Here is a 19,774-nt window from a genome sequence, read left to right on the forward strand (position 1 = left end):
TAATTATTCAATTTGTACAGATGGTATTGGAAGGGCCTTTGGGCAACCTGTCTACCATGGGATCCATAAAACAATTAAATTCTCCCCCTATAGTGATATGTCAGGACTCAAGACTGATCAATGTAGAGAACGCATCAACCAGAAATTTGAGGGGATAGGCCAGAGGGCAATAGACTTTTAAAACACCACATTCTTCCCCATTTATCAGGGCTTTGAGGACTACAAACCTCCAGTATGTGTCTTTAACACACTCTCGTGACTTGAATGGGAGATTCCTCCTAACCAATATAGCCACTCCCCTACTTCTGGCATTAAAAGATGAAAAGTAAACCCAATCAAAGCCACTCTGCTGTAGATTCAAATGCTCCCTATTATTCAAGTATGTATCCTGTAATAACATAATATCCACCTTTTCCTTTTTAAGGCTCCAAAGTACTTTCTTCATCTTAATTGATGAGTGACTGCCCTTGAAGTTCCGGGTACACTATTTCATCAAGAACTAGCCATAACCTTACTGCAGTGACATTTAGATTCCAGACAGGAGGAACTAGAGTTACAAATTGCAACGTCTTAGTGTTGGAAGATCCATCGAACGTAAACACTACATAAACTAAACCAACTACAGTTAACAAACCCACAAGGTTAAAAATTATATACAATAAAAACCAAAAAACAAACCAACATATAAAGTGGCAGTGGTGCTGAATAGGGGAACTCACCCCCTGCCCAAAGGGGGCATCTGCACATCCCAGAACCCAACTTGCCATCTTGCTGGCAATCCTGCAGCCAGGGCCTTTAAATACCTGAACCAGGCATAAACTGCCCGTAAGTAGGCATCTAGCCATTCCAACCATTTTCCCTCCTCCTAGCTGGAGCCGCACCACAAACGCAAGCAGAAAAGGAAGAAAATACCATGAAATAACAATGTGAACAAAGAAATTTTGAAAAAAAAAGGTAAGCACCCCACCCATTCTTTGGTATAACTTAAAACTGAAAATACACATCACAACTGCCCCCAAACATAGTTTAGACCAAATTATTACCAATCAAAAAAAAGTAAAGAAAGCCCCAACTGGAATTCCTCTGTTTTTTAAAGAAAAACAGAGACATACTCAAACAACACTACTACTTGCACATACTAAATTGTTCAGATTAAGTTAATTTGTCCACAAAGTCTCTTGTCTTCTCCGACGTTCAAAGAGATGTATGGATCCATCTAAGGTGATCAAAGCACCACCGGATACCTCAGAGTACTGGCTCACAAGATCCCTCAGTCTTCTCTTGATGCCATTATAGTGTTTTCTTTTCCAGATCATCGCCGTGGAGAAGATCCGGAAGAACATTATCTCAGAGCCCTCATAAACGAGGCCCTTTGGATCCTTCTCCTGGATTCTGGAAACTTCCATGATTCTCTCCTTATCTCTATAGTGATGAAACTCCACCAAGTTAGGATAAGTATGTTGGTCCAGATCTGACCAGACCTCCATGCCGTGACTCGGTGAGCCCTCTCAATCTTCAAACTTCACTTTCCAGCCTCCAAATTAAGGAAATTCGGCAACCAGTCCTCAATAAATTCTACCGGCCACTCATCTTCCTTACCCTCTGGCAGACCGATGATACGAATATTTTTTCTCCTTCCCCTGTTCTCGAGGTCATCAACCTGGTCAAGCAAATTACGGACCTGCGTCTTCAGGGCCTGGATCCTATCGTTGAAGGAACTGGTATCAGCTTCCACCACTGAGACTCTGTGTTCTACCTCATCCATCCTTTTCTCTAGGACTTCCAGCTGCTGTTCATGCTTCTGCAGCATGATAGAGATCAAGGCCAGTTTCTCCTCTATCTGCTTGCCCAACATCTCACGAGATTTCACGAGCTCCATCACCAGAATCTGGTAAGAAATCGAGTCCAAGGATCCTGCAGCTTGGGCCGGGCCTGGCCTCGGACGAACCTCCTCCTTTCATCAGCATCCCTGGACAGCAAAGACTGAGCTAAGTTGCTCTCTGACAGTTTGCTGGGACTCCATGACCTTTCATGGATATCGTGGTGGTCCAGGGAGGGTTGGCTAGGACTTCATCCGGCTTGTGGTGTGGAGCTCTGCAACATGATCTTCGTAGATCACCACTATCTTGGATCCATCCAAAATCTTGACAGAAACAATGAGGAAAGAATGTAGAAAATAAAGGATTCATGGAGTAGAGCAACAGAAAGATTTGGAAGTATATATTCATGAAACATTGAAGGTGGCAGGGTCAGATTTAAATAACAGACAGATAGTGGGTCATTATGAATCACAGCAAGTTAGTCTGCAGATACAATAGGTTATTAGGAAGGCAAATGGAATTGTGTCCTTCATTCCTAAAGGGATTGAGTTTAAAAACAGTGGGGTTAGGTTGCAGCTGCATAGGGTGCTGGTGAGGCCACACCTGGAGTACTGAGTGCAGTTTTGGTCTCCTTACTGGAGAAAGGACGTACTGGCACTAGAGGGGGTGCAGAGGAGGTTCACTCGGTTGACTCCAGAGTGAGTGAGTGGACTGGGATTATATTCATTGGAATTTAGAAGAATGAGGGAGGATCTTATAGAAACATATAAAATTATTAAAGTAATAGATTAGGTAGAAGTACAGAGGATGTTTCCACTGGTGGGTGAAACAAGGACAAAGCCTCAAAATTAGGAGCAGCAGATTTAGGACTGAACTGAGAAGGAACATCTTCACTCAGAGAGTTGCGAATCTACGGAATTCCCTGCCCAGTGAAGTAGTTGAGGCTTCTTCTCTAAATGTTTTTAAAGCTAAGATCAATTTTTTTGAAGAATAAATTAATTAAGGGTTATGGTGAGAGGATGGGTAAGTGGAGCTGAGGCCATGAAAAGATCAGTCACGGCCTTATTGAATGGCAGAGCAGGCTTGAAGGGCCAAATGGCCCACTCCTGATCCTGGTTCTTATGTTATGTATTATAAATAAGGATACAGAGTGTGAAAGCAAGGATGCTATGATAAATGTTTACAAAACATAGGTTTGGCCTCAAATGAAGTATAGTCTGCAATTCCGGGCACCACGTTTTGGGAAAGATTCGAGGACTGTAGAGAGGTTGCAAAGAAAGCATAAAAAAATGGGTCAGGGAAGAAGTAGTTCAGTTAAGAAGGACAACTCGAAATGGAGGGTTTTCTCCTTACAGAAGATTCAGAAAAGATTCTGTTGCATTGCTCAAAATCAGACGGGTTTCACCATGGGTGGAAACGGTTTCCACGATGAAATGATCTACAGCACATCCACTTCGGAAGAATATGAAAAGATGCAATAATGAGCTGAAGACTTTTACATCTCGCCCTCTCCCCGCCTCCTCTCATCGTGAGTAAAGGTGTGAAATGCACTACCTAAACAAGTGGTGGAGGCACGTGACCTGGTGTTTCAAAAGGAATTTGGATAAATACCTGAAGGGAAAGGATTTATCGAGCTATGGTGAAAGAGGAAGGAAGGCTCAGAATCTTGAGATGGGAGCTAGTAAGGATATGATGGGTCAAATGGTCTCTTTCTCTACCACAATATTCTGAAAGCACCAGCTTTCGGAGAGCTGCTCCTTCATCAGGTAGCTTTGACAGCTACCTGACGAAGGAGCAGCTCTCCAAAAGCTAGTGTTTCTAAATAGACCTGTTGGACTATAACCTGGTGTTGTGTGATTATTAACATTGTACACCACAGTCCAACAACAGCATCTCCAAATCATAAAAGTTACTGAACATTCTAAGGCTGTATATCATACACGACTGCAGTGATGGCTTTCAGTGTAGGGGCACATAAAATAAGTTAGGTGATTAGTCCACATTCCCTGAGCACAACCCCTGTTATAGAGGGGCTGGGCAGATGATTAAACCAGCAGCCTGCCACCATGTGTTAAGAAATCAAGGGTTCACATATTGTTAAAAGTTCAAATGACATCAATAGCACTCTGCTCATGTTGCGACACAGCTGGCATGGATAGGCCAGTGAGAATCTTTGGAGGATGTTCTTTGCCCACTCGGAAGACAAAAACTCTCTTCTTTCCTTCTTGTACAATCCCGTTATAAGAAAATTATGTAATAACAGCGCCATTTAAACTAATGGGGCCGGAATTGCATAATAACCAACACGCGCTTTGAAACTTCATGCTTTAGAAATAGTGTCCCCAATTTGTCAATCCTGTTATAGCAAATTCATGTTAACAAAATGCACATTATAGCAAAACGACCTGTACTTAAAATCCCATGCCTTTCCTTTCTCTAAGGTGTGCAAATACTGTCACCCAATAGCCCTGACCTCCCTCATTGTGGAATACATGGGGTCTTCTCAGTGGGCCTGCCTGCAGCTCCAGCAGTGTGCACTACAGAGTTCAAAGCAGTCATAGGACACTAGCGACATGCATTCTGGTGGGTTTGAGGATGGGGAGGCTTGCAAAGGGGTTTCTGACCCCTTGTGGTTTTCTGTCCATGGTCTTAATGTTTTCACTTGTACATTATGCAGGATGACTCTCAGTTACTGAGTAAGTTCTTAATAAATGGCCTGTGGGCAAATATTCTGTTGTATTTACCATATTGTATCATGGTCAGGCAAGGTAATTGTCATTGCCAAAAAGTAAAACTCACCTAACATAGAACAAAGCAGTGCAGATGCTGGAGATCTGAAACGAAAAAAACAGAAATTGCTGGAGACACTCAGCTCTACCAGCATCTGCAGGAAGGAAGTAGAATTAACATTTTGAGTTGGTGGCTCTTCGCCACAACTGTTCTGATGAAGAGTCACTGGATTTGAAACATTAACTCTGCTTTCTTCCCACAGATGATGTCAGACCTGCTGAGTTCCACCATCAATTTCTGTTTTTGATTAATATTAACCTGTTTTCTTTGAAGACCCACTTAGCTGCCTCACAAATCCATTTATATAATTTGCTTCATTACCTTCTTCTCATATTTTTTCAATAAGTCAATTAGAAATTGCATTATAAAGAATCCACTGTAACTGCTTAGGATCCAGGAACATGATAAAGGAATAAGGACAAGGTTACTAGCCTATTGAGCCAATTCAATGTGATCATGGCCAGGTACGTGAAAGACTTTCCTGGTTCACAATAAACAAACACTGAAACAGTATACATTTTTAGATTTAATGGACATCGTCTTTACCTCATCAGTGCAAACTTAGCTGAAGAATGTATAAATAACCATTTCAAGAATAGAAGACTCCCACTTGGCTTCCCTCTAAAAGTTCTCTCATTTTAAAGTTAAATTGTCCATTATTTAAACAATTTAACATGATGGAGATTTTTCCCAAGTCAGCTTAGTGAATCACCTTCAGAATTGTGAAAGCTTTGATGAGATTGCCTCAATCTAATCCCTACCTCAACAAGTATAAGCTCATTTTCCATGATATTCCTTCAGACATTAGCTTTGCAGATTATCAATTTCATTTTGGCTGTTTTCCACTGTGTTAAAGACAACAACATCCCAGCAATAATTAAGTGATCAGGATTGTATGCAATGTACCACATCTAACATAACTGCGTAGATTTTGGGCACGAAATGGCAATAATTGCTATCATGATGCCTCTGAATCAGACTGCAACTTTACTCACAAGCTCAGAGTAATGTTGCAAGTCTGACATTACAATCTGCCACTTGCTACTCTGCCATAGGCTATGCTTTCAACCCCATTCCTCAATCTCGTTGGAGTCTTTAGTTTTGCTGATGTGGTAAGAACATTCACTTTTTCGCTCTCTGTTTGAAATCCCTATAAAGGCACCCTGTTCAATCATATGTATTGTGATTTTAAAACAGTGACCTGAGAAATAACTCTTGCTGAACAAAGCGTCAGACTCCAAAAAAATTGATTCACTAATTTTGTACTACTGTTAAATGCAATCATTAAAATAAATGGCTACATTTTTAAACTAAAACTTCAAAACAATTTTGCAATAATGTATATTCTAGCTTCTACGTTTGCCCATGCACGTGTCCCATTCTTTATTTTTTGCATGTATTTCTTAACAAAATGATTCAATTTTAGCACACTTAATTCCCTGATAGACTATCAGTGAGAATTCTTGAACGTGACTGACTCCATGGACAGTTTGATGACATGACTGCAGCTCCACATAGGGAATCTCAATTAAGTAATGCTGAAATCTTCAGCATGTCAAGACAGGTCATAATCTTACCACAGGGACTGATAAACCTCCCAGTGAGTTTTTATCGGAGATCAAATCTGATCAAGCAAGTGCTCTTGCTTCACTACTGACCTCAGAATCATAACACAGTAAGGAAATGCCTTGTACTTTTCATACAAAGACCCTCCTCAAATAATTTTTTTTTATATAATTCCTGTTGATACCTAAATTTTACCAACAGCTTCACATCTGGCAGGCTCTTGGATAATCTGAATTCTCCTGTCATGTAGCTACAGGGCATTTCTGCTAACTCCATCTCCAGTAATTTAGACTGTTAAATGTCAAAGCTGAAGCAGTTGTCTAAAAATTATTGCATCTCTTTTGACATAACCTTCAGTGTTATTGTTTTTTTAAAAAAAATCAAAACTTCAGGTTTCTTTGCATTCTTATCTTTTTGAACAAAAAATTCTGAATGGTGAAAACAGTAAGATTTAAATGGTAAAACATCACAGGGCGATGGGGCAGTGAGCTAGGAACTATGGTGTAAAAGAGAAATGCAAAACATCTGGTAGAAATGTTTTGAGTAGCTTTTTGAAAGATAATTCATAAAGAAAATGCAGAGGAATATGTAAATGCAGTCCTCATGATTAGAAGCTAAGGTACTGAAAGTATATGCGAAAACACTTCATGGGTTAAATGATTTGTGATGTAGAAATAACAGTCAATGTTTTCACAAGAACTCTCAATATTGGGTTTTTAGATATATTGCAGTATTTTCTTTTCATTTAGTGCAAGCAGAAGCCAGATGGAATAAATGACTTCACAATGCAGAAGTCAATCCATGTGAGACACTACACTCGTGGTGTCTATTTCACATTGATATGTTGAAATGTAAACATACTTTTCCAGCAGTTCACAATTTTTCCAGGTCATGCATCGGTTCGGGCTCAGATTATAATACTATTGCCAAGTTTTGAAATCAACAAAGGCCAGAAAAAGTTTCCCCATGCGGATCTCGACTCTTTGGATATTTAGAAGTTACAAATACCTTCTGCAAAATATTTCTGTTCATTAAAATTAACGCTTGTATGTTGTCCATCTAGCTCTCATTAATCAACTACCAGCAATTAGACAATTTAAAAATGAAACTACTATCACATCATCAGGAAATACTGAGAAATAGGTAGCAGGGCTGAGAAAGTAACAGTGGATCATGTTATACGTGTATAAATTGTGTAAATACACCTGTAAACTACAGATACATGTAATTGCTGATTGGCATATGGTTTTCCAATCATTTTTTTTAAATGAGCAAAAATGAGTCAAGCCTCCAATGCATGCTAGTTGTGCAGAAGAGGAATCTTTGCTATTTACTGGAAGACCTTCTAATGGAAATTCAAAGGAAATTCCATTTTATGACAGTGAAGAGCTTGGATGATGAGCAATGAACATTGGGACTAATAAATACTAGGTGGTTGGTTCAAATAAATAGCTAAATAAACTATTTTGATCAAAGTTATCTGCAAATCTAGGGAATGGACAGAGATCTATTAAGGCAGCATCCGAGGAGCAGTAAAATTGACGTTTCGGGCAAAAGCTCTTCATCAGGAATAAAGGCAGAGAGCCTGAAGCGTGGAGAGATAAGCTAGAGGAGGGTGGGGGTGAGGAGAAAGTAGCATAGAGTACAATGGGTGAGTGGGGGAGGGGACAAAGGTGATAGGTCAGGGGCAGGTGGAGTGGATAGGTGGAAAAGAAGATAGGCAGGTAGGACAAGTCATGGAGACAGTGCCGAGCTGGAGGTTTGGAACTAGGGTGAGGTGGGGGAAGGGGAAATGAGGAAACTGTTGAAGTCCACATTGATGCCCTGGGGTTGAAGTGTTCCGAGGTGGAAGATGAGGCGTTCTTCCTCCAGGCGTCTGGTGGTGAGGGAGCGGCGGTGAAGGAGGCCCAGGACCTCCATTCCTTGGCAGAGTGGGAGGGGGAGTTGAAATGTTGGGCCACAGGGCGGTGTGGTCGATTGGTGCGGGTGTCCCGGAGATGTTCCCTAAAGCGCTCTGCTGCCGAGGAATGGAGGTCCTGGGCCTTCTTCACCGCCGCTCCCTCACCACCAGACGCCTGGAGGAAGAACGCCTCATCTTCCACCTCGGAACACTTCAACCCCAGGGCATCAATGTGGACTTCAACAGTTTCCTCATTTCCCCTCCCCCCACCTCACCCTAGTCCCAAACTTCCAGCTCGGCACTGTCCCCATGACTTGTCCTACCTGCCTATTTTCTTTTTCACCTATCCACTCCACCCTCCCCCTGCCCCCGACCTATCACCTTTATCCCTCCCCCACTCACCTATTGTACTCTATGCACTTTCTCCCCACCCCCACCCTCCTCTAGTTTATCTCTCCATGCTTCAGGCTCTCTGCCTTTATTCCTGATGAAGGGCTTTTGCCCGAAATGATTTTACTGCTCCTCGGATGCTGCCTGAACTGCTGTGCTCTTCCAGCACCACTAATCCAGAATCTGGTTTCTAGCATCTGCAGTCATTGTTTTTACCTAGAGATCTATTAAGCCAACTCTGCACCCCAGATCATGAATGGAGGCCTCATTTATTAGATTTATTCCTAACCTTCATGCTTTCTGATTTAACATATTGCAGCTGGCTTCCTGTTGAATGTTAAGGGACAACGTCAATTTAGATTATCTATTTAAACAAATAATTGATGTACTCCTAGATGCCCTACTGCCCAATTTACTGAAATTAGTATGGATGGGAGGAAAGGTAGGCACCAAACTAGAAGAGGCATCACATCAGGTGGTACCTAAAATCTGGTGCCAGCCAATGAAGAATCTCTGGCTTGAGTCAGAAGGTCAAATACCATCCCAAAGCAACACTTGCATTATTTGGGCAGGAACTTCAGCCCATAACTGGAGTGTTGCAACTTTCTGATAAAGCACTAACGGGGGCCTATACATGTCATTTCATCTGAGTGCAAAAAATCCAATGTTACCAGGAGAACAGAAAGGAGATTCTTTCTGGCCAATACATTTTTCTCAAGAAGCACTACTAAAAATAGATGAACAGGTCATTTAACACACTGTGAAAAATTCTGTGCATAAACTGACTACCAGGTTTTCTTACTTTACAACAGTGATTAAAAAATACCGGCTATGAAACACATTAGATGTCTCAAGGGTACTTTAAGTTTTTGTTTTTACATCAAATGAAAGGGGTACTTTTAATCTTTCATCAGATGTGGATGTCACTGGGAAGGCCAGTATTTGTTGCTTATTCCTAATCAGCTTTGAATTGATTGGCCCTCTAGGTAATTTCAGAGGGCAGTTAAGAGCCAACCACATTCTGTGGATCTGGAGTCACTCGTTAGCCAGACTAGGTAAAGATGACATATTGCTGAAAACGTTTTACTGGAAAAGTGCAGCAGGTCAGGCAGCATCCAAGGAGCAGGAGAATCGACGTTTCGGGCATGAGCCCTTCTTCAGGGATCTTCAGGAGAGGAAAGATGACATATTTCCTCTCCTTAAAGACTAGATAGCTTCTAATGGCATTCCACATGATCGTTGTTAGAGTAGCTTTTGTTTACAATTCCAGAATTTATTGAATTCAGATTTCACCATCTGCCATGATGGGATTTGAATCTATGTCCTGAGACCATAAGCTCGGGGCTTTGGATAACTAGTCCAAAGTCACTGGCTCTTATGGTATAGGAGGCAAGTGCCAGGTTGGAAGAATGGCAATCAAACTGTCAGCACAGCAAGCAAGATTCAATATTGGGTCAGACAACAGATTGTAAACATGTCCAACTGATACTGCTGATTTACAAGTGAGAAGCTGCAGGATTCCTCTGACTAGACTGGGAAACAAAAAGAGAAAGTCAGATAATGGATTGGCTGTCAAAGGCATATCTGCTCAGGACTGGAGATTTAAAATAGGGGGATTCAAAGAGAGAAACTGGGGTCAGGAGTGAGACACTGCTTCTAAAACAGAATGGAGGCTAAGGGAGGGGCAAATAGCTTAACAGGTCTCAAAGGGAAAAATCAGAAAGAAAGTGGCGAAAGAAAAGGAAATGTGTTTTTTTTTAAAAGCCACAGTATCGCGTATAATATGAACAGCAGATGTAACAGAGAAAGTGGTGGCAAGATTCACACTGGGTAGCTGAATAACAGGAAACTGTTCCCGGTCACTGTCAATGTCAATCCTATCAAAAGCACCATCTGCTGGCATCACAGGGGAAGGTAATTCCACATGGACTGTTCAATCCAACTCATCTGTACCAGAGTTCAGGACTCACATGAGCCTTCTCCCACTCTACTTAATCTCACTGTAGTAGCTACAAATATGGGAATATTCCTCCAAACCAAAGTTTTAAAGAAGCGTGACTTCTATAAATGTTAAGATATTATTGTGGATTGCAATAGTAGCGCCAAAGTAGTGATGCAGCAGTGCATTCATTAGATGCTAGCTTATTGGAGGTAAAAGCATTGAGCTAAATAATTATCTGAATTGCTCCTCAGCACAAAGTGAAGCAGACAGGCAGCACTGGCTTCAGGCAAGGAATTGCTTATAGAATAAATCTATCAGCCAGTATGAATGTCAGCACTGTCTGTCAAAACCAACTTACAACATTTTCCTAGCTTACCAATACTCAAAGCAATGTGGCAATTGTATTGTTGTAATGACCACAGAAAACATCCAACTCTTTCCATGCTGTGTGCAATTTGGAATATGAAAAAAAAGGTTGCTGCATATAATACGAAAAATAAAGTAAATGTTGGCAGTATTTTCCTCTTTAAGAGCAATCAAATCGCTATCATTCATTCAAGTGGTGAGAGGGTAAAGACTTAAAAGGGACCGAAGGGGCAACTGTTTCACACAGAGGGTGGTGCATGTATGGAAATGAGCTGCCAGAGGTGATGGTGGAGGCTGCACAATTACAACATTTCAAAGGAATCTGGATGGGTATATGAATAGGAAGGGCTTAGAGGGATGGGGTCAAATGCTAACAAATGAGACTGGATTAATTTAGGATCTCTGGTCAGCATGGATGGGTTGGAGCAAAGAGTATTGTGCTGTACAACTCTATGACTCGAAGCTCTGTCTGCCATCAGCTGGACATAAAATATCCCATGGCATTTCTCTTTGAAAGACACGAGGCGAATTCCCTCTGGGATCAAAGCCAATCTTGTTCTTTAAACCAATGTGACTAAAACAGATATTTTGATGCATTTGTCAGATCTTGCTGGATATAAATCGTCAATTTAGATTACAGTTGTGACTATATTCCAGATGTACTTTGTGGTCTGCGTGGGATTCCTCCTGGTGCTCTGGTTTTGTCCCACATTCCAAAAGATGTGCAGGTCAGGTGAATTGGCCATGTTAAGTTGCCCACAGTGTTAGGTACATTAGTCAGGGGTAAATGTAGGGAAATGAGTCTGGGTGGGTTACTCTTCGGAGGGTAGGTGTGGACTCGTTGAGGTGAAGGGTTTGTTTCCACACGTAGGGAATCTAATCTAATCTAATTTAGCATTATGAAAATTACTTTATAATAGCAAGTAGGGGACCAGCAAGCTAATTTGGCTGGACACTGGTTTGTGATGCAGAACAATGCCAAAAGTGCATTTCAATTCCTGCACCGGCTGAGGTTACCATGAAAGGTCTACTTTCTCAATCTCTACCCTTGCCTGAGCTGAGGTAACCCGCAGATTAAACTCCCATCAGTCATCTCTCTCTAATGAGAGAACACATCTGCTGTCCTCTGGGACTATAGCATCTTTACCTATAATGGCAAGAATTTCTTTCCATTATCTCTGCAACTTTGATATTGATTAAATAATTTGTACATTTCAACAATTGCTTCACTCTCATGCTACTTTTTGGTAATGGTGCCTCGAGGGATCTCTCCCACGATGACAGACTCAAATTCAAATTTGAAGATCTGATATAGTATTTTCACTAAAGAAATCTGAAACAATATTTTATTTCAGCTACAATTGCCTTTCATCACAGACAGACATTAGGAATCTCATGCTACCGTAATCTGCGTGACGAATACACATAGTCTTCTTAGTATATTTTGAACAGCTGTTAATTTGTAGAAGCTGAGCAGATGGTTTCACTCTCATTAATCCAGTTATTTGCTAGCTCAAAGATGTGCTAATTTGTTTTAAATTGACAGAAATGTGTGGACACTGCCAGCAGTGGTAATCTTTACAACATGATACATCATACACTTAGGGCATATACACAGGGAGAAGACATCCATTTTTCATTTGTGTAAATAATATGTGAAATTAGAAAGTTAATCTCATGTTATTCTAACACATAGCTTACTTCTGCTAATACATATTTTTGGTAGATTGTATTAAATTTACAACAACTCAAAATCCAGTTTAACTTGTTGTCACTATACAAAATAGAGGCAGTTTTCATGTTTTGCAAGCATCAGCTTTCAATGCAAATACATTTATCCACACCAACTTGTTAGAATAGTCACAGGCATTCGGTCTCCTCCTAATCTTACTTTTGAAAGCTGAATTTAAAGGCTATGTTCTTTTCAAATAGAGTGGGTTGAGTGAAAAGATATGCAGAGTAAGTCTTAACAACTACATTCATTTTGTGCTGTAGCCATGTTGTGTTTCTGTTGCTTGTGCCATGTTTTATCCCCTATTTTGGCCTGTCCTGAAAATCAGAAGTTGGGGGGCTTTGAATCTAGATTATGGAACTATCCGCTAATTAGACATTCACAAGCATATTCTCAGCAATGCTACCAAGACCTTGTTTATTTTCAGACTTCACATGCACAGAGATGATGGGTGTGGGCCTTTGCCTTAAACTGTATGCATGCTGTTCCTGCTCCAATTCTAATGTTAGGTAGGAAATCCTGAGATTTTGATTCATCAGGGTGTCCATAGCAGGATGGTGGACAATCTAGAAGTGATGGTGAGCTCATGATTCTTTTCTTGTCCTACCTCTTGGCTATGATGATGTGATGAGGAGATGCTGATTAATTAAAGTTTGCCAAATTGCTTATAGAGTCATAGAGTCATAGAGATGTACAGCATGGAAACAGACCCTTCGGTCCAACCCGTCCATGCTGACCAGATATCCCAACTCAATCTAGTCCCACCTGCCAGCACCCGGCCCATATCCCTCCAAACCCTTCCTATTCATATACCCATCCAAATGCCTCTTAAATGTTGCAATTGTCGCAGCCTCCACCACATCCTCTGGCAGCTCATTCCATACACGTACCACCCTCTGTGTGAAAAGGTTGCCCATTAGGTCTCTTTTATATCTTTCCCCTCTCACCCTAAACTTATGCCCTCTAGTTCTGGACTCCCTGACCCCAGGGAAAAGACTTTGTCTATTTATCCTATCCATGCCCCTCATAATTTTGTAAACCTCTATAAGGTCACCCCTCAGCCTCCAACGCTCCAGGGAAAACAGCCCCAGCCTGTTCAGCCTCTCCCTGTAGCTCAAATCCTCCAACCCTGACAACATCCCTGTAAATCTTTTCTGATCCCTTTCAAGTTTCACAACATCTTTCCGATAAGAAGGAGACCAGAATTGCACACAATATTCCAACAGTGGCCTAACCAATGTCCTGTACAGCCGCAACATGACCTCCCAACTCCTGTACTCAATACTCTGACCAATAAAAGAAAGCATTATGTACCCTAAGGATGGTACTGCATGAACAGGAATGCATATTGAGCCAAGTGGTAGAGATCCAAATGAAACTTGAATTTTTTGCAGTTATGCTTACACTGACATGGTGATTACCACAATTGTAAAGTTTTAAGAAGAGAGGAGGTAAGCTAGTTCCATTGTAAAATACTCAGCCTTTAGCCTGCTTTATTATCCACATTGTTGCTGTGGCTGACCCAGTTAAGCTTGTCACAAATGATAGGGAATGATGCTGAAATTCAGAGATTTCACTTGTTGGAGACAGTCATAGCTCGGCACTAATGCTCCACTTTTCAGTCCAAACTCTGATGTCTCCCAACTTCCAGTGTGGTCTTGAAAGTCTGCTTGTGTGTCAAAAGAGTTGTGAATGGAAATGAAAATTTCAGGATCATCAGTAAGTATCCTCACTCTCAGCAAGATAGGGAAAGTAAGTTAACAATGGTTAGGCAGAGTATTGACAGTAAGTGTCCTGTAATCACAACCATCTTCCTTTCATCGGTTATGACACGGATATTGAAAAGCTTTCCTCTTGCTTGTTTCAATTCTCAGTTCTACTAGAATTTCTTGACACTACATTGGCTAAATGTTGTCTACATGTCACTGGCCAGTGGAAACCATTTATTGTAGAAATCACCAGAGACTTAACTATATCACCCACCTTAAAAAGCCAAGACACATAAACAGAAAGCATAAGACCAGCGCTTCATAGGAAGCTCACTGATAATGTTACCTAGCATAGTGATGAAATGTCTGAAAACAAACTTTCCAGCTCAGCAAGCAAATGTGCAACCAGAATCTCAACCTGAGCTATAAATCTTATCAAAAATCACAGAGACTTAACTGCTAAGATGGGAATTTTGTTTGCACGGCCTGCAATTTTAACTTGTTCTTTTGAGTAAGTGGGAAAGGAAACCTATTAAAATTTGGTAGGATCCTTCATTAAGTTTATTCTTACGAAGCCATTGAAATCTATCACTATTTCAATTCCAGCCTTCAGTGGAAGTGGCTTTGGCTTTCCTTCCAGAATACCCTAATGGGAAGAGGGACCAGGATTAAAAGTGGAAGAGGTTTTGGACATTTCCTTGTAAAGTCCTTGTAGAAGCAATGTTTGAGTCTCTCCAAACCAGACTCCACTGCTCTAGCCTGACCCAGTAGGACACCCCTCCCTATGAATTGTTTCAAAATCAGGGACAGTAGCAGTTTGCAGCCCCCCCATTCTTCGTCTCCCCCTTGTCGGCCAGCTGGCACGTCTTGTCAATTTCAAGCAGGAATCGAGGCTGTGCAGATATAAAATATTATTTGAGCTCTTACTGGGTTTACCACAAACCATATCTTCCCTATTTCCAGCTAGAGTTAAAACCTCACTTTAATCTACCTACAAAGCAACTAATTGGAAATCAGGACACATCCTAATTTCATATTTACTGGATCTACACTGACAATTGGTTGCGAGGCTTGATCTGCTTAGATATTGTCAGCATGACAGTGTATTACTAAAGCCAATCAGAATCCCTTTTAAACCTATCCGCCCAATTTTGAGTGAAAATCAGGAGTGTCCTTCCTGAAGAGTCTCTGCCACATGGAACAGTAACCTGCTGGCTTCTCCCCAGGCCACCAGGGTGCTGCAGCAACTGAAATTTATTCTGGCTACCATCTAGATCTCAACATAAACAAGAAATATCCCAGGCACATAAAGGTAAGGCATCCAAAACTGCAAATGTAATACTGGAAAGCAGATAATCTTCAGAAAAGTGGGGATTGGACTTGATTTGGAGCAAATGTTGCAGTAAGGTAGAGTGGGACTTTCAAAAAGTGAGCATAAGCATGGTGGGCTGAGTGGTCTTCTTTTATATTTATTGATCTATGAATCCTCTGACTCTGAAATGCCCCTCACTTGCTCAACTCCAGGACATATTTCCACAGTTCAGGGTCCAATTGTCTTGGAAGGAGAAACGGAATCTGTGCAATGGATAACTTGACAATTTGCTGCATTTTGGAAAGGCAGGTCAGGGCAGGACTTACATGGCAAGGTCTTGGAAAATGTGGTTGAACAAGAATCTTGGTGTGCAAGATTCATCGTTCCTTGAACGTGGAGTCATGGGTAGAAAGGATAGTGAGAAGGCATTTGTATATTTGTCTTTATTGGTCAGTGCATTGAGTATAGGGGTTGGGAGTTATGATGTGGCTGTACAGGACATTGGTTCGGCTACTATTGGAATACTGCATGCAGTTCTGGTCTCCTTCCTTTCGGAAGGATGTTGTGAAACTTGAAAGGATTCAGAAAAGATTTACAAGGACTTGCCAGGGTTGGAGGAATTGAGCTATAGGGAGAGGCTGAATAGACTTGGACTATTTTCCCTGGAGCACTGGAGGTTGAGAGGTGACCTTATAGAGGTTTATAAAATCAGGAGAGGCATAGACAGGGTAAATAGACAAGGTCTTTTCCACAGGGCGGGGGAGTCCAAAGCTAGAGGTTTAAGATGAGAGGGAAAAGATTTAAAAGGGACATGGGCAACCTTTACAGACAGAGGGAAGTACTTAGAAGGAATAAGCTGCCAGCGGAGGTGGTGGTGGCTGGTACAATTAAAACATTTAAAAGGCATCTGGATGGGTACATGAATAGGAAGGGTTTAGAGGGGAATGGCCAAATGCTTGCAAATGGGATAAGATTTATTTGGGGTGTCTGGTCGGCATGGATGAGTTGGACTGAATGATCTGTATCTGTCCTGTATATATCTGCAACTTGAAGTTATGTTCTGGGTGACACAGCCTGCCATCACCTGTGCTCTCCCCCTCCTTTGGAGCTGCTGGCCCACTACCAGGCTATAAGATATCAAGAACATCATGAAGGTGCTCGATGGAAATCAACAATGGATGAATGCATTAGCATGCAGTTGGGATGACTCTTCATTAATTCTTGCCAATAAAATACAAACACTAATTGTAAGGAAGTGACACAGATAACGTGAGTAAATATCTGTAGAGGTAAGAGGCATTCCGTTCCCAATTGTGTCCTAAGTTGTCAGGTTATTTTTTCCCAAAAGTAATGCAGTTGTTCAGTTGAGTTTATTATTGATGTGATTGGATTTGAAAGTGATGCATTATTTATAGGCTCTGTCAGACACATCTTATCTGTGTGTTCAAGTGTGTTTTATGGAAGATTTAAATAGAGACAACCTTGCATTTACAGATACCTTTCACAACTTCACAAAAAAGTGCATTTTAGTTCCTGAAATACTTTTGTAGTCAATGTTATACTGAAGGGAACTCTGGTGGCCAATTTATTGCACTTAGCAAGATTCACATACAGGAAAGAATGGGACGAAATTTAATTCATGGGTGCTCTGAGGTCACTTAAAGTTGTGAAGCAGAGTTAGTGATGCGCACACACATTTCCAGTTTAAAGTGTACCTGATAACATACTCATAAAAGGAGTTAGTGGCACCAGAAATAGGTAAATCATGGCATCAATCGGCAAGTAACAGAGATATAATGCTTAAAACCCAACTCCTTTTTCAAGTACATTTTTCTGAACTCTAATTTGTTTCATTACACTCTATGAATTTTCAGTCCAATTAGTTTCTTTCATATATTTCTTAAACAAAAACCCTCGCAGCACATTAATTTCATCCCAGAAGAACTACACTAGCACAATATCAGTAATTGATGAATAAAAATTCTAACCAGTTGAAACGTATGAAGTCCACAATTGAGAATGAAGATTTTAAATTCAAGAAGATTGGTGAATCTCCAAATGAGGATAAAGCAACATGCATGATTGACGAATAAGGTTAAATGGATGGGAAGAGAAGGCTGGGAAACAGGACAAGCATCAAGCCCCATGATTTATCTCCCTAGCCCTGTTCGCAATCATCATCACCACCTCTAAAAAAAATGCCCAAAGTTCATTTACATTGGCAGTTTCAGTAATGGCCAGCCAATTTATAAAGCCAGTTTATACCCAGGCAGCAAATTAAAAATCAACTCCTTTCTACTGTACAAGATCTTCAACATTATACTGCATCTGTACAACATCTGACATCCACTGGAAAATGTTGGAATTGCACCACTACTGGTCTCATTCAACCGGTTTGGCTGTTAACACTCCAAATTCATTCACTGTACATTCTAGATTCGGCTCATCTAATAATAATTTCTATTTTTTTAAAACAGGGCTGATGTAATTATTATTTTCAAATATGGAAGCAACAAATTCTACCTTATTCAAGTAACGCTCATTCATTGCTTTTGCAATCTGCTTCATTTCACAACGCTGGTCTGCTTCCCGTTTCTGTTCGTTTAAGTACTCTGCTAATGTTTCAAGCTCAGTAAGAGCCATCTGAAGAGGTAGTCTGTCAGAGTGTCCCTTTGGAGTGTTCTTTAGCATGTCCTGAGAAAACAACATTTATCTCATCAATTGCAGAAAGAGAGAGATTGATTTAAGGTCATCCCAAATTAAGTTTTTAGTAGGTTATTGTCCAAACTATAAAAGCTTGACTTTTTGTAAACATTGGTGGCAGTCAACAAGTATGAAACATTTATCATTGAAAAACATTCAAATTAAAGAATCACCTTACTGAATTGACTGAAAGCACAAGTCACCAGCAGACTGAAGAATCTAAACTAAAAGGAAATAATATGTAGTCATGGCCAGCAAGGTGACAACATTAGTATGTGGGAATTGAACATGTTTCTGTCATGCATCATGTAACACAGGTACACTAAAGCATTGTTCAGCCATCTGCGCATTGCAATAATTTTCTATTCCAGTTTCAGGTTATCATCTCCAAATATACAAGTAAAATTTTCATTTTTAACAATTACAATATGACTCTTTCTTTTGGTTGAATTGGAATCCACAATATAGGAGAGAAGTGACAGCACTGGAGAGAGTGCAGAGGAGATTTGTCTGGATGCTGCCTGGGTGGAGAGTTTCAGTTATGGAGAGAAATTTGACAGACTGGGTTGTTTTCCTTGGAGTAGAGGAGACAGAAGGGGGACATGACTTAATTGCATGAACAGACATAGCTGGGGTAGACAGGAAGAGACTGTTCGCTTGATGGAGGTATCAATGACCGGGGTGGGGGGCATAGATTCACAGTAAGGAACAGGAGGTTTGGAGGGAATGCAAGGAAAAATATTTTCATCCAGATGGTGGTGGGAACTGGAACTCACTGCCTGTAAAAGGTAGCAGAAGCAGAAGCCTTCATAACATTAAAGTAGCACTTAGGTGCGCATTTTTGATGCCAAGGCATACAAGGGTTTGGGCCAAGTGCTGGAAAATGGGATTAGAATAGTTAAGTGGTTGCCTTTGACCAGCATGGAATCAGTAGGCCTTTTCCTGTGCTGTAGGCCTCTACAATTCTATGCTGTTGACCTTGGGACTACATGAAAACTCTTCAAACTTATTTCATAGAGGGATATAAAGAGCTTAACGTCAATATTTTGGACAAGCTTTGAACTCAGGTCTTCATTATAAAACTGTGTATAATAAATTACAAAATCCTTTTGTTTAGTTTGTTGTTTTTAATGCAGTCAGTCAGAGATTCAGGAATTCTCTCTAATGTTTTACAGATTTCTTCTGTCACTACTCCAACCATAAACACTCAGACTTATAGAATGACTGATCCTTCTACCAATTTTTAAATAGTACTCTGAAGTTAACATCTCTTCCAATTCCAACTGGCTCACCAAGATTCTATATCAATTAAATAGTAGTAAGACAATGGATCTCTGGATGGTTATCATCTGTGATGGTGAAAATACATTCAGGGTGAAGCAGAAAGGAAAGAACTCATGTAACGTATTCCCAAGTTTTATTTTTCAGCTTTATTTCCTTATTTTTATTAATGTTAAATATGATTGTAAGGTTTAACTTTTAACTTTGTTCCTTATTTCTTCCTACCTTGTTCTTAAGTTTTTGTACCTAGGCACTTTTACCTA

At 40.6% G+C, this 19,774-nt stretch overlaps 1 protein-coding gene across 2 annotated transcripts in view; it reads right to left on the reverse strand.

Annotated features, from left to right (window-relative positions):
- arhgef10 (Rho guanine nucleotide exchange factor (GEF) 10) overlaps positions 1-19,774 on the reverse strand; it is a 278,827-nt gene that overhangs the window by 134,057 nt on the left and 124,996 nt on the right. For both annotated transcript variants that reach the window (XM_072560748.1, XM_072560758.1), the window contains exon 16: positions 18,051-18,221. In XM_072560748.1, the coding sequence (XP_072416849.1) occupies positions 18,051-18,221 (171 nt within the window). The remainder of the gene's footprint in view (positions 1-18,050; positions 18,222-19,774) is intronic.

This window comes from Chiloscyllium punctatum, chromosome 3 (genome assembly GCF_047496795.1).
Source record: "Chiloscyllium punctatum isolate Juve2018m chromosome 3, sChiPun1.3, whole genome shotgun sequence".
NCBI lineage: Eukaryota > Metazoa > Chordata > Chondrichthyes > Orectolobiformes > Hemiscylliidae > Chiloscyllium > Chiloscyllium punctatum.